The 14,578-nt window shown below is 39.7% G+C and overlaps 1 protein-coding gene across 2 annotated transcripts in view; it reads left to right on the forward strand.

The window, feature by feature from the left end:
- The window catches only part of pak5 (p21 protein (Cdc42/Rac)-activated kinase 5), a 244,669-nt gene that overhangs the window by 192,661 nt on the left and 37,430 nt on the right, over nucleotides 1-14,578 (forward strand). For both annotated transcript variants that reach the window (XM_072267089.1, XM_072267090.1), the window contains exon 4: nucleotides 4,869-5,678. In XM_072267089.1, the coding sequence (XP_072123190.1) occupies nucleotides 4,869-5,678 (810 nt within the window). The remainder of the gene's footprint in view (nucleotides 1-4,868; nucleotides 5,679-14,578) is intronic.

A 14,578-nucleotide genomic window follows, 5' to 3' on the forward strand; every position in this document is an offset into this window, starting at 1 on the left:
TCTATATCTCTCTGCAGACTCCCCACACTGTTTGCACAGTTTGCTTTTCCATTCAGTTTAGTGTCTTCAGCAATCTTTACATTAAACTAGACAAACTCATAATTCACATTTTAATTAACTTCATATTCAGTCTGTAAATTAAGATTAGAGACAGACGAGACTGTGACTGCTTTGTCAGGTAATATTGAATGTTTCAATTAAATCCTGCACAGTACATTAAGAGAACAATACAAACCTACAAAATTAATTAAAATACAACTGATTCAGAGCCATGACTTATTAAGTTAAATAAATTTATTTTTGTAGTCTTTTTGCATTTAATTATTATCAAACTTAGCAAGTGTAGAAAATAATATATGGGTTACATATTTAAACACCATGCCCAAAAGCTTTGTTCTGTGACAACCAAGTATTTGCTAACTTGCCAACTGCCTCACATATTTTTGCTACAATTCTGAATGAGAGGCATTGATCGTGTGGATAGTCAGAGGCCTTTTCCCAGGGCTGAAATGGCTAGCATGAGAGGGCATAGTTTTAAGGTGCTTGGAGATAGGTACAGAGGAGATGTCAGGGGTAAGTTTTTTACGAAGAGAGTGGTCAGTGAGTGGAATGGGCTGCCGGTGGAGGTGGAAACAGTAAGGTCTTTTAAAAGACTCTTGGATAGGTACATTGAGCTTAGAGAAATAGAGGGCTATGGGTAAGCCTAGGTAGTTCTAAGGTAAGGACATGTTCAGCACAGCTTTGTGGGCCAAAGCTCCTGTATTGTGCTGTAGTTTTTCTATGTTTCTAATGATTTAGCATTCTCTAATCATTGTCACTGTTTCTGACAGCATTCTTAACCTATCCAGCACATAGTGAGAGATTTGGACAGGAGAAAGTGATCCATTTGAGGCAAGATTTTGTTTAACCAAAGTCTCCACAATTTTTGTGGTGGTTAGTGTAGAAGAGCACTACTTGCAAAGACCGGTGGAGTTTTTTTTTAAGTGTCCAAAAATATTTCTTTATCCAGCTTTTATTCAAACTGATTTTTGAGCCGTGATCCAACATTTGTGGCAACTTGCACTGCATACTTGATAGCCATTTACTATATTACAATAAGTGATTGCACCTGATAATTATTTCATTGGCTGTAAGGCAATTTAGGAAATTCTAACATTATGTAAGGCATTCTATAAATTCAAGCAACACACATCAAAGTTGCTGGTGAACGCAGCACACCAGGCAGCATCTCTAGGAAGAGGTACAGTCGACGTTTCAGGCCGAGACCCTTCGTCAGGACTAACTGAAGGAAGAGTTAGTAAGAGATTTGAAAGTGGGAGGGGGAGGGGGAGATCCAAAATGATAGGAGAAGACAGGAGGGGGAGGGATGGAGCCAAGAGCTGGACAGGTGATAGGCAAAAGGGGATATGAGAGGATCATGGGACAGGAGGCCCGGGGAGAAAGACAAGGCGGGGGGGACCCAGAGGATGGACAAGGGGTATAGTCAGACGGACAGAGGGAGAAAAAGGAGAGTGAGAGAAAGAATGTGTGTATAAAAATAAATAACAGATGGGGTACGAGGGGGAGGTGGGGCATTAACGGAAGTTAGAGAAGTCAATGTTCATGCCATCAGGTTGGAGGCTACCCAGACGGGAATATAAGGTGTTGTTCCTCCAACCTGAGTGTGGCTTCATCTTTAGAGTAGAGGAGGCTGTGGATAGACATATCAGAATAGGAATGGGATGTGGAATTAAAATGTGTGGCCACTGGGAGATCCTGCTTTCTCTGGCAGACAGAGCGCAGGTGTTCAGCAAAGCGGTCTCCCAGTCTGCGTCGGGTCTCGCCAATATATAGAAGGCCACATGGGGAGCACCGGACGCAGTATATCACCCCAGCCGACTCACAGGTGAAGTGTTGCCTCACCTGGAAGGACTGTCTGGGGCCCTGAATGGTGGTAAGGGAGGAAGTGTAAGGGCATGTGTAGCACTTGTTCCGCTTACAAGGATAAGTGCCAGGAGGGAGATCAGTGGGGAGGGATGGGGGGGATGAATGGACAATGGACAAGGGAGTCGCGTAGGGAGCGATCCCTGTGGAAAGCAGAGTGGGGGGAGGGAAAGATGTGCTTAGTGGTGGGATCCCATTGAAGGTGGCGGAAGTTACGGAGAATAATATGTTGGACCCGGAGGCTGGTTGAGTGGTAGGTGAAGACCAGGGGATCCCTATTCCTAGTGGGGTGGCGGCAGGATGGAGTGAGAGCAGATGTGCGTGAAATGGGGGAGATGTGTTTGAGAGCAGAGTTGATGGTGGAGGAAGGGAAGCCCCTTTCTTTGAAAAAGGAGGACATCTCCCTCATCCTGGAATGAAAAGCCTCATCCTGAGAGCAGATGCGGCGGAGACGGAGGAATTGCGAGAAGGGGATGGCATTTTTGCAAGAGACAGGGTGAGAAGAGGAATAGTCCAGATATCTGTGAGAGTCAGTAGGCTTGTAGTAGACATCAGTGGATAAGCTGTCACCAGAGATAGAGACAGAAAGATCTAGAAAGGGGAGGGAGGTGTCGGAAATGGACCAGGTAACCTTGTGGGCAGGGTGAAAGTTGGAGGCAAAGTTAATAAAGTCAATGAGCTCAGCATGTGTGCGGGAAGTAGCGCCAATGCAGTCGTCGATGTAGCGAAGGAAAAGTGGGGGACAGATACCAGAATAGGCACGGAACATAGATTGTTTCACAGAGCCAACAAAAAGGCAGGCATAGCTAGGACCCATACGGGTGCCCATAGCTACACCTTTAGTTTGGAGGAAGTGGGAGGAGCCAAAGGAGAAATTATTAAGAGTAAGGACTAATTCCGCTAGACGGAGCAGAGTGGTGGTAGAGGGGAACTGATTAGGTCTGGAATCCAAAAAGGAGCGGAGAGCTTTGAGACCTTCCTGATGGGGGATGGAAGTATATAGGGACTGGACATCCATGGTGAAAATAAAGCAGTGGGGGCCAGGGAACTTAAAATCATCGAAAAGTTTAAGATCGTGAGAAGTGTCACGAACATAGGTAGAAAGGGATTGAACAAGGGGGGATAAAACCGTCTCGAGGTATGCAGAAACGAGTTCAGTGGGGCAGGAACAAGCTGAGACAGTGGGTCTGCCAGGACAGGCAGGTTTGTGGATCTTGGGTAGGAGGTAGAAACGGGAAGTGTGAGGTGTGGGAACTATAAGGTTGGTAGCAGTGGATGGGAGATCCCCTGAGCGGATAAAGTCGGTGATGGTGTGGGAGACAATGGCCTGGTGCTCCTTAGTGGGGTCACTATCGAGGGGTAAATAAGAGGAGGTATCTGCGAGTTGTCGCTGTGCCTCGGCAAGGTAGAGGTCAGTATGCCAGTCTACAACAGCACCCCCCTTATCGGCGGGTTTAATAGTAAGGTTAGGATTAGTGCGGAGGGAGTGGAGAGCAGAGCGTTCCGAAGGAGTGAGGTTGGAATAGGGACAAGGTGCGGTGAAGTCGAGACGGTTGATGTCCCGTCGGCAGTTAGCAACGTTGTTTGTGTTCTATAAATACAAGTTATTTTTCTTTCTTATGTCCCCAGAAAAGACCTGAAAATTGAACTAGAGACCAGATTTTTAAAATTGGATTAAAATACTAATTCATATAAAGTCAAGCAACTCTCAACTGAGTCTATGCCATGCATGAAGTACCTACGTTACTCTTTTTGTTACTTTTCTACTTTTCCTCATATTTCCATCAACTCAACCTCCACCCACTCCACCAATTCTGTCACTCTCATCTACACACTCATGGTAATTCACAGTAGCCAATCAATCAACCAACCAACCAACCTGCATAGACTTGGGATGGGGAGGGAAAGGTGAACCATATGGAGCCATGTTCTCCTTGCTGTCAGAAGGAGAATTTGCAAGCTCCACACAGACAACACTGAAGATCAATATATAGTTCACGTAACTAGAACTGTGATGCAGCATCTTTCTTACCTGCACCGTATCTTAAATTCTTAAATTGCAGGATGGTAATGAGCAATAAACAATATTGAAAATCAAACAATTTCTAATAAAGGCACAACCAAAAACTGCATACAGAATAATACTTTAATATCCTTTAAGGTAAAAGTGAATATTGTTTTTGCTTTATGCTGTTGATAACTATATTTAATTTTGTGCTTGTGTTAAAACTTGGTACATTAATCTCATGGACCTCTCCTACTTAATTTGCATTACAATTTATCCCTTGGATACAACTTTTGTTAACTTAGGCAATGTTCTCTAGTTAAAATTAGACAATATGAACGACATGGTGATTTTATGCTTAGAAAAACTTTTAAATTATTCTTTAATGTGATCAGTTAATGTGGAATGGACTAATATTTGATAGCATACCAGAAAACAGAAAATACTGGAAACACACAAAAAGCTCTTGATGAAGGTTATCTGCTAAAATCCTTACTTGATCATTTTGTTCTTCAGATAGTGAATGATGTGTTCTTCCAGCATTTCAACTTCAAGTAGAGCTTGAAGATTTGGGACAGAGAAAAGATTTTTTTTGTGTAAGAGGAACATCATCACTGACATAACCTATATCTCAGGGAGTGAGAATAGATTCATACTTCCCTGATTGCCAGTTATCTCAATTAATTCAGACCAAAAGGATAGATTAAGCAGGAAAGATAGAGTAGATCATTAAATACAGTGTAGACAAAGAGAAACTTCAACAGCTTGATATTTCAAAATTATTAATATGCATGAACTTTTGTAATAGTCTATCAGATAAACTGTATTCTTGGTAAAGGAATGCATTTTAACTTTAAAGCATTATTTGTTGTGTTCTAATGCTAAATACCTTTTAAATTATAGCATCTGTCTGTATTAACTGATTTACTTTTTGTTACAGACTATAGTCAGAGGAAACAGAGCATGGAAAGACACTTCTTTAAATGGCCTGTTGGAAGAGTTCAATGATATTTCCGTAACTCGCTCAAACTCTCTACGTAGGGAGAGTCCTCCTGCTGCACCACAGATAAATTCAAACCATAGCCCTTGCAGTCCTGAAGAAAATGGCTTCACCCATTATTATCTTAAACATACATATGATATTGAATCTTCAAAAGATTTTACAGCAGGGAAGTTCAAAGAACAGAGAAATCATACAGGAGACTGGGATAGATACTACATGTATAATAAAGCAGCTCAACAAAATGGCCAGGATTTGAACAGAGCTCGATCGGTGGAAACATATTACTTAGAAGATAATGTACAAAAGGCAGATTTTGGTAGGTTGCCACCAGACTACCATGCATATATGGTGTCAAAGATTAGGCCAACAGATCACATTATGACAAGCAGGGATTCCTCAGGAGCTCAAAGGTCACCACTAAGTCACAGGAGACACCTACAAGCTGCACCTTCTAGAACTGTTTCTCAACGAGAAGCTCCTACAGAAAAATTGGAATATCAAGAAAAAGACTTGGGTCCAGAACCACAAAGGGAAGATTTAGATAAACGACCAAAGTCATCCTATGTCACACCAACAAGTCCTCAACCTACAATGAGACAAAGATCAAAATCAGGATCTGGACTGCAAGAACCAAGTATGCTAAACACAGCCAGTGCATTTAAGTCACCTCGACCCACTGGGCATTCATATAATTCATACACTTATCCCAGGCTGTCTGAGACGACGGCTGTAGCATGCATTCCTAAGGTAAATGCCAAATACATATGCAGACACCTCTGTGTGTCACTGTAGGCGTGATTTCTCTAGATTTCTTATCTCCGTAGCTGCAATTTTGCACCCTCTTTTGACTGATTTATTGGTGATTGTGCTGTTTTCATGTTGAAACAAATGCTTTATTTTAAAGATTCAATAATTTAGCCATAATTGCTTTAAAAAGCACTCAAAAAGGTAAGTTGGATAAGTTAGTCTTTTTATTCATATATAGTTAGATGAAAGAGATTATTAGTATTCTAATGAATCTAAAAAGATGTCCCACTGTAAGGTGTTTTCAAAGTTCAAAGTAAATTTTATTATCAAAGTACATATAGGTTACCATTTACAACCCTGAAATCCATTTATTGTGGACATTACTCAGCAAATCAATAGAATAGTAACTATAACAGGATCAGTGAAAGACAACCAGAGTGCAGAAGACAATGAACTGTGCAAATATAAATAATTAGCAATAAATAATGAGATAGAAGAGTCCTTAAAGTGAGATCATTGGTTGTGGGAACATCTGACTATTGGGGCAAGTGAGTGTAGTTATTCCCTGTTATTCAAGAACCTGATGAATGTGGGGCAGTAATTGTTCTTGAACCTGGTGATGCGAGTCCTGAGGATCTTGTATAACTGGAGAGTGCACCCTAGCAGTTGTATGTAACAAGCAAGTAAAGCAGGTACCTTGCAGAGCGAAAAGAGGACATGACCTGGGTGGTGGGGATTCTGATGATGGATGCTGCTTTTCTGCGACAGCATTTCGTGTAGATGTGCTCAATGGTTGGGATGGCTTTATCTATGATGTACTAGGCCAAATCCACTGCCATTTGGAGGATTTTCCATTCATAGGCATTGGCATTAATGATTTAGTAATATTTAGATATTGTGCTGTGCATCACATTAATATTTTGCAAGTCAAAGATATTTTACATACTGCTTTTATTTTTTTCACATTCATCAATCAATGGTTCTCACCAGGTGATGCATCTGGTTCATGCCCTCACAGCAACCAATTTTTCCTGCTTCCTTGAAAATTGTATTCCTAAGTAATGCTGGATGCAATTGTGAGCTAATCGTGCTGTAATGAACAGACAAAAGCCGTATTTTGCTCCTCCAGTATGTCATGTTCAGTCTATGTTTAACAGATTGTTTTGAATGCAGTTACCACAAGATCTTTTGTTGAGAATAAAGATCATGCAATTCTTCCCTGCCATCCTTTGGTCACCAGAGATGATTCTGTAGAACAGCTGGGAAGCCAGATTAAGAAATCTGTTCCTGAGTTTCTAGCAATCTTGCTCTGATATGCAGAACTCATTTGCAATGAGTGACAAAAATACTCTTTGGCAGGCAGGTCCACTGATACTTCTGTTGTACTTTAAACTTAATAAAATAAACTGAGATGTTTGAAAGATTGGATTAAATATTGTAAAGGTATGTTATGACAGGGTAAAGAGAGAGGTTGAAGACTTTTTGAAAATGAAAAGTGGTATAGCAAAAGGTGAGCTTCATAGCACAGTGCATAGAAAGCTGAAGGCACTGCTGCCAACACTGAAATAATATATAATTTGGGGATGCATATGAGGCCAAGACTGGAGGAGTGCAAATATTTTGGATGATTATGTATTGAGAGAAAACAGCAGAGTTTTGGATGGTAAGGCCGTCAAGGGATTTGAAAACTTTGTTCTTATATTGTTCTAAAAATGATAGGGCTACTCAGTAAGCTAAAACAGAAATTGTATCTGGCAAATCTTTGAGCAATCTACAGTTTACAATAGTTCACCAGTTCTGAGCATTTTTCTTCCACATTTATTGCAGCTTTTCTATGTGAGATTTTGCTTATTCTATATAACTAGTGCCACTTCCATTCTTTATTCTCCTCTACTGAATCTACTGATAAAATAGCTTTGAGGCGACTGTGATTTTCTTACATTATTCACTATTGTATGCAAAAGAGAATCCATCATGTGTGATCTGAAATAGGGTAGAGATGATGATGATATGTGTTATAGGTGAGCTCCATTCACGCTCTATCTGATGTGTGCGTACTCACTTTCAGACAGTTATGGAACCTCATCCATTACTACCACCTCAGCAACATAGGGGATGAGCGGATTTTATCACATGCCATTGCCACATCTGACATTTCTCCATTCATTAGATTAGACATCCAATTTGAGGCCTTCCTGGCAAATTTATTTTTTAGCTAGACATTGTTGGATTAAACATTAGCTTACATTGTATTGAACTTCCATTTGCAGTGGTGATTCTGTACTGTAGCTGCTTCTGAACATTTCAATTGACTGCAGTGGAACAGAATTTCAGAAGTGAGTATGTTGTAAAGTCACTGCTATGTAATACAAGAAAGTGAAGGTGATACTTCAACCCATTATCTCTAACGTTCCCTGAAAAATCTTATACTGAAATTGAATTTAATTCTGGACATGGCGTGGATTCCGGGGCTGTAAATCCAAGAATGCATTTTGGAAATTGGGCAAGAACACATGAATTTGCTTGGGGCGGGGGGGCAGGGGATAAAAGTAGATATTCTTTTCTTTCTTGTACCTATCAAAACATATTTATCACTGGACTTTTAACCCTATTGATATTCAAATAAAAACTATGTTAAGATTAGATTGCATCTATCATTGGAGCACCTAGCTTACCATACCAGACCATGATGCAACGACTCTGGATACTTTCAATACTAAATTTGAAGAAGTTTGTTAGAGTGTTAACTTTTTGAGAGAGCCATGGTTTTCAGAGATATTGGAAACTTGGTTCAGAAAAAGAAAGATATGTACAATAAATATAGGCAGCATGAAGTAAATGAAGTGCTTGAGGAATATAAAGAATGTAAAAAGAATATTAAGAAAGAAATTAGAAAGGCTAAAAGAAGATATGAGGTTGCTTTGGCAAGTAAGGTGAAAATAAGTCCAGAGTGTTTCTACAGTTATATTAATAGCAAAAGGATAGTGAGAGATAAAATTGGTCCCTTAGAGAATCAGAGTGGACAGCTATGTGCGGAGCCAAAAGAGATGGGGGAGATTCTGAACAATTTCTTTTCTTCGGTATTCACCAAGGAGAAGGATATTGAATTGTGTAAGATAAGGGAAACAGGTAGGGAAGTTATGGAAACTATGATGATTAAAGAAGAGGAAGTACTGGCACTTTTAAGGAATATAAAAGTGGATAAGCCTCCGGGTCCTGACAAGATATTCCCTAGGACCTTGAGGGAAGTTAGTGTGGAAATAGCAGGGGCTCTGACAGAAATATTTCAAATGTCATTAGAAATGGGGATGGTGCCAGAGGATTGGCATATTGCTCATGTTGTTCCATTGTTTAAAAAGGGTTTTAAGTGTAAACCTAACAATTATCGGCCTGTGAGTTTGACGTCAGTGGTGGGTAAATTGATGGAGAGTATTCCTAGAGATGGTATATATATTATTATCTGGATAGACAGGGTCTGATTAGGAACAGTCAACATGGACTTGTGCATGGAAGGTCATGTTTGACAAATCTTATTGAATTTTTTGAAGCGGTTACTAGGAAAATTGATGGGGGTAAAGCGGTGGATGTTGTCTATATGGACTTCAGTAAGGCCTTTGACAAGGTTCCACACGGAATGTTAGTTAGGAAGGTTCAATCGTTAGGTATTAATATTGAGGTAGTAAAATGGATTCAGCTGTGGCTGGATGGGAGATGCCAGAGAGTAGTGGTGAATAACTGTTTGTCAGATTGGAGGCCCGTGACTAGTAGTGTGCCTCAGGGATCTGTACTGGGTCCGATGTTGTTTGTCATATACATTAATGATCTGGATGATGGGGTGGTAAATTGGATTAGTAAGTATGCAGATGATGCTAAGATAGATGGCGTTGTGGATAATGAAGTAGGTTTTCAAAGCTTGCAGAGAGATTTAGGCCAGTTAGAAGAGTGGGCTGAAAGATGGCAGATGGAGTTTAATGCTGATAAATGTGAGATGCTGCATTTTGGTAGGACTAATCAAAATAGGACATACATGGTAAATGGTAAATGGTAGGGCACTGAAGAATGCAGTAGAACAGAGGGATCTAGGAATAATGGTGCATAGTTCCCTGAAGGTGGAATCTCATGTGGATAGAGTGGTGAAGAAAGCTTTTGGTATGCTGGCCTTTATAAATCAGAGCATTGAGTATAGGGGTTGGGATGTAATGTTGAATTTGTACAAGGCATTGGTAAGGCCACATTTGGAGTATTGTGTACAGTTCTGGTCACCAAATTATAGGAAAGATGTCAACAAAATTGAGAGAATACAGAGAAGATTTACTAGAATGTTACCTGGGTTTCATCACCTAAGTTACAGAGAAAGGTTGAACATGTTGGGTCTTTATTCTTTGGAGCGTAGAAGGTTGAGGGGGGACTTGATAGAGGTATTTAAAATTATGAGGGGGATAGAGTTGACGTGGATAGGCTTTTTCCATTGAGAGTGGGGGAGAGTCAAACAAGAGGACATGTTGAGGGTTAAAGGGCAAAAGCTTAGGGGTAACATGAGGGGGAACTTCTTTACTCAGAGAGTGGTAGCTGCGTGGAACGAGCTTCCAGCAGAAGTGGTTGAGGCTGGTTCGATGTTGCTATTTAAAGGTAAATTGGATGGCCATATGAACAGGAAAGGAATGGAAGGTTATGGTCTGAGTGCAGGTCAGTGGGACTAGGTGAGAGTAAGAGTTCGGCACGGACTAGAAGGGCCGAGATGGCCTGTTTCCGTGCTGTAATTGTTATATGGTTACATGTTGTGACAAGCAGAACCTCCTTAACCTCCTTTAAAAAAGAGCCTCTCCTTCCACTTCCTGAAGTAAACAACCAACTCTAGTTTTGTTGACATTGTGTGTGTGTGTGTGTGTGTGATATATATATGTATATACATACATACACACACACACACATATATATATATATATATATACACACGCGCGTACGTGTGTGTATAAATGACAGAACTGTCATTTGAAGGTGGAATTGAAGTTGAAGTTGTGCTTAGGGATACAGTCATATGTATATAGAGAGCAGAACAAGGGATAAGCATGCACCTTTGGTTGTACCTGTATTGATGATCAGTAAGAAGGACATTTTGTTCTCAATCCTCACTGAAATCTGCCAATGAGGAAGTCGAGTATCCAGTTGCAGAGGGAGGTGTGGAGGCGTAGGTCTTGAAGCTTGATGATGAGATTGGATGAGATGATTGTCTTAAACACCAAATGAAAGTTGTTGAGCAATAGCCTAGTGGTTGAGTTCCTTTTGTCCAGATAGTTCAGAACATAGTAAAGAGCCAGAGAAATCTCATCTGAACTTTATCCTTGGGTAGAAACGTCATATACCAGAGAATATGCATTCGAGGTGAGAGAGAGAAAGTTGAGACGAAATTTGGTGGAACAAGTTTTTTACAGAAAGTGGTAGGTGCCTGGAATGGACTGCCAAGAGTAATGGTGGAATCAGATGCAATGTTGGAGTTTAAGCTGCTTTTAAATAGGTACATGGATATGCAGGATGTGGAGGCATGTGAATCATGTAGAGGAAGAAGAGATTTGGTATTCTGTTTGATACATAAATCATGAGCCAAAGAGCTTGCTCCAGTGCTGTACTATTCTGTGTTCTATATTCTGAGGTTCATGGCTTGAAATCGTATACAAGGCAGCTTGTTTCCTTTTGCTAGTAACGGCTGCTGCAGTTTCTCATATACATGATCTAGCATTGCAGAAATAACACCAAGACTTCATTGCACTCTGCATACTCTAAAGTACCAACCGAATTTAGTTAATTTTGTAGTGTACTGTATTTAAATTGCATAGCATATAAGGAAAGCATGTACTGTATAGCCAAATTTCTATGCCATATATAATTTTCAAAATTAGATTCTGTAAACCAAATATTAACACCTGTACCATCAATTTGCGTATCGATGGCAGGTCTTGCACCTGGAAGCAAGCTTCGATAAGTTGCCGCACATGAGGCTGCTCATAAAGATAAGAACCCATGGTATTACTGGCAAGATTCTAATGCAGCTGACTGGCAGAAGGCAAAGAGGAGGAATAAGGGGGGCTTTTCTGCTCTGCTGCCGGTGACTAATGGTGATCTGCCGGGGTGGATGTTTGTACCACTACTTTTCACATTATGTATTAATGATTTGGATGATTAAATAGCTAGCTTTGTGGCCGATGATACACAAAGATGGGTAAAGGGGAAGGTAGTGTTGAGGAAGCAGGGAGTCTGCGAAAGGACTTAGACAGATCAGGAGAATGAGCAAAGTAGCAGCAGTTGGAATTCAGTGTAGGGAAGTGTATGGTCATGCATTTTGATAGAAGTGTAGACTTTTTTATATGGGGAGTGAATTCAGAATTTGAAGGTGCAAAGGGACTTGGGAGTCCTCGTGCAGGATTCCTTAAAAGTTAACTTGCAGGTTGAGTCAGTAGTAAAGAAGGTAGATGCAATAACAGCATTCATTTTGAAAGAACTAGAATATAAAAGCAAGGATGTAATACTGAGGCTTCAGAAGGCATTTATCAGACCACATTTGGAGTATTGTGAGCAGTTTTGGGCTCATATCTAAAAAAAAATGTGCTGGCATTGGAGAGGACCAGAGGAGATTATGAGAATGAATCCAGGAATGACAGTATTAACATATAAGGAGTGTGTGATGGGATTGAGAAGGAAAATAAATCAGATATGATTGAAAGGCAGAACAGACCCATTGTATCAAATGGCCTAATTCTGCTCCTGTGTCTTAAAACAGATATTTTATTTAATATTTGATTATGATTGCAACAATTTCAGTAGTTAATGTGGAGAAATTATGTTAACATTGAAATATGGTTTACTTAAGTGACTAAAATTTATTTCTTTGTAATTGGACACTGGGGAAAGCATGTCAAAAATTTTGAAATTTTTTAGCTTATTAAGCAATTCAGAGATAATTGTGCATGTATATATGGATTATGTGATTAGAAGCAAAGTGTGGTCAATACTCATTTGTTTTTATATTAAGTGTAAATATCAGTATATGAATGATATTTTTCATTGATTTTCAGAGGTAAATGAATGAAAATTATTTAGCCATTTCACACATTAGGTTTCAGTCACAGTGTTTTTAATTTAGTGGCAGACATCAAGAGAACATATAGAGACAGGAACACATTTTAGGTCGTCGTTGCTCAAGTTCAAGTTTATTGTCATTTAACCGTATACACGTATACTACCAAATAAAACAACATTCCTCCAGAACAAGGTGCACACACAGTACATAATAACTCATACACAGCTCATAAAGTACTGCAGAAACTCTGGCTCCTAACACATCAACATAATTATTTGTTTTCATTTAAGTCATATAAATATCCAGAATGGAGGACAGCAGGTGACTAGTGCCTGTTCATCATTAGCAACCTAACATCTACGCCAAGGAGTTTGATTTTTTTTTTCTCCTATTTCCATGGACCTTATTTCTTTGCTATTTTAGATGGGCTGTGCTTCTTTTAACTTGTTTTGCAGTTCTCGTCAGCTGGCAGAAACTCCTTTCACACCGGTACAGACAGATTTCTTATGTATCTCCAGCCATATCAACCTCCCACTCCTTATCAACACAGACATCTACTGCTTCATCCAGTTTAGGAGACTGTTATCTTAGTTTCTAGGTAGCAACAAGGGGAGCATAAAAATGGTAAGTATACACTTAGTCTCTGTTTACAAGATTAAAACAGTAAATTTCTGAATCTTCTACCACAATGGTAGTCCAAAAAAAAGTCACGTAACTTCAAACAAATAACCAGTAGCGCAAGCTTCTTTAAAAATGCTGATACTAGATACTGTTAGGAGCAGGAGAGAAAATATAGATCAGTGTCTCTGAATTAATAATAAACTTTAAATGCAGTGTTGGGCTTTTATTTTGCTGTCATAGGGCATCTGACATTGTTTGCAGTTGGGCTTTCCCTGGCTTTTAAAAGATTTTTGTGTCACCTGTTATATGCACGTGGTGTCAAATTAGGTACAAAAAGGGGGGAAATAGTTTACATTTTATATTGTAAAAGTAATACAAATTGTAAATTGCAGGAATAGCATTTGTAACCATTAATTTTCAATAAATAAATAGGTTTTTGTCCCTTAATGGTTGTTACATCTTTAGCAAAATATTTAAATTTCAAAAGGCAGTACTGTACTTCATCTGGCAAGTCTAGCTGGTAAATGCTGAGCAGATACAGTAACTGTTAGATCTTGCAGTGGTGAGATGATGATTCTGTGGAGCTCACAGTGAGTTAGCCATCTCAAATAACAAGGTTTGGAACCATGCATCTATTCCATAGCTGAAGTACTGTACATTTTGTAAATGAATATTTATGTATTGAGATAAAGCATGGAATAGGCCCTTCTGGCTCTCCAAGCCACACCATCTGGACTAATCACAGGAGAATTTACAATGACCAATTAAAGTACCAGCTGGTATGTCTTTGGACTGTGGGAAGAAATTGGAGCACTGGAGGAAACCCACACGGTCACAGGAAGAACATACAAACTCCTTACAGGCAGCGGTGGGAATCCTCAGGTTTGTTGAATACCTTTTGAAACTTATCCCCTACTATCTCTTCCTATCTCAGATGCTTCTTCAATTGATAGATTAGATTATACAGGTACCAGTATCTGAGGGGTACTGATATCAATATTACCTTGAAAGGAAGTTATGCGCAGCTAGAAATGTACTTATGAGCACTTAAGCTCCACCCTGCCTCCATGTTGGCATTTATTGCCCTAAGCACACATTTTCCATTTATTTTTAGTTCTGGTGATACTTGTATCTGTATAATCTAGCAACTGAAGAAACCTCTGAGATATGAAAAGATAGTATATTAAAGGAGAAGTTTCATCAA

Source organism: Mobula birostris, chromosome 8, assembly GCF_030028105.1.
Source record: "Mobula birostris isolate sMobBir1 chromosome 8, sMobBir1.hap1, whole genome shotgun sequence".
Taxonomy (NCBI): Eukaryota; Metazoa; Chordata; class Chondrichthyes; order Myliobatiformes; family Myliobatidae; genus Mobula; species Mobula birostris.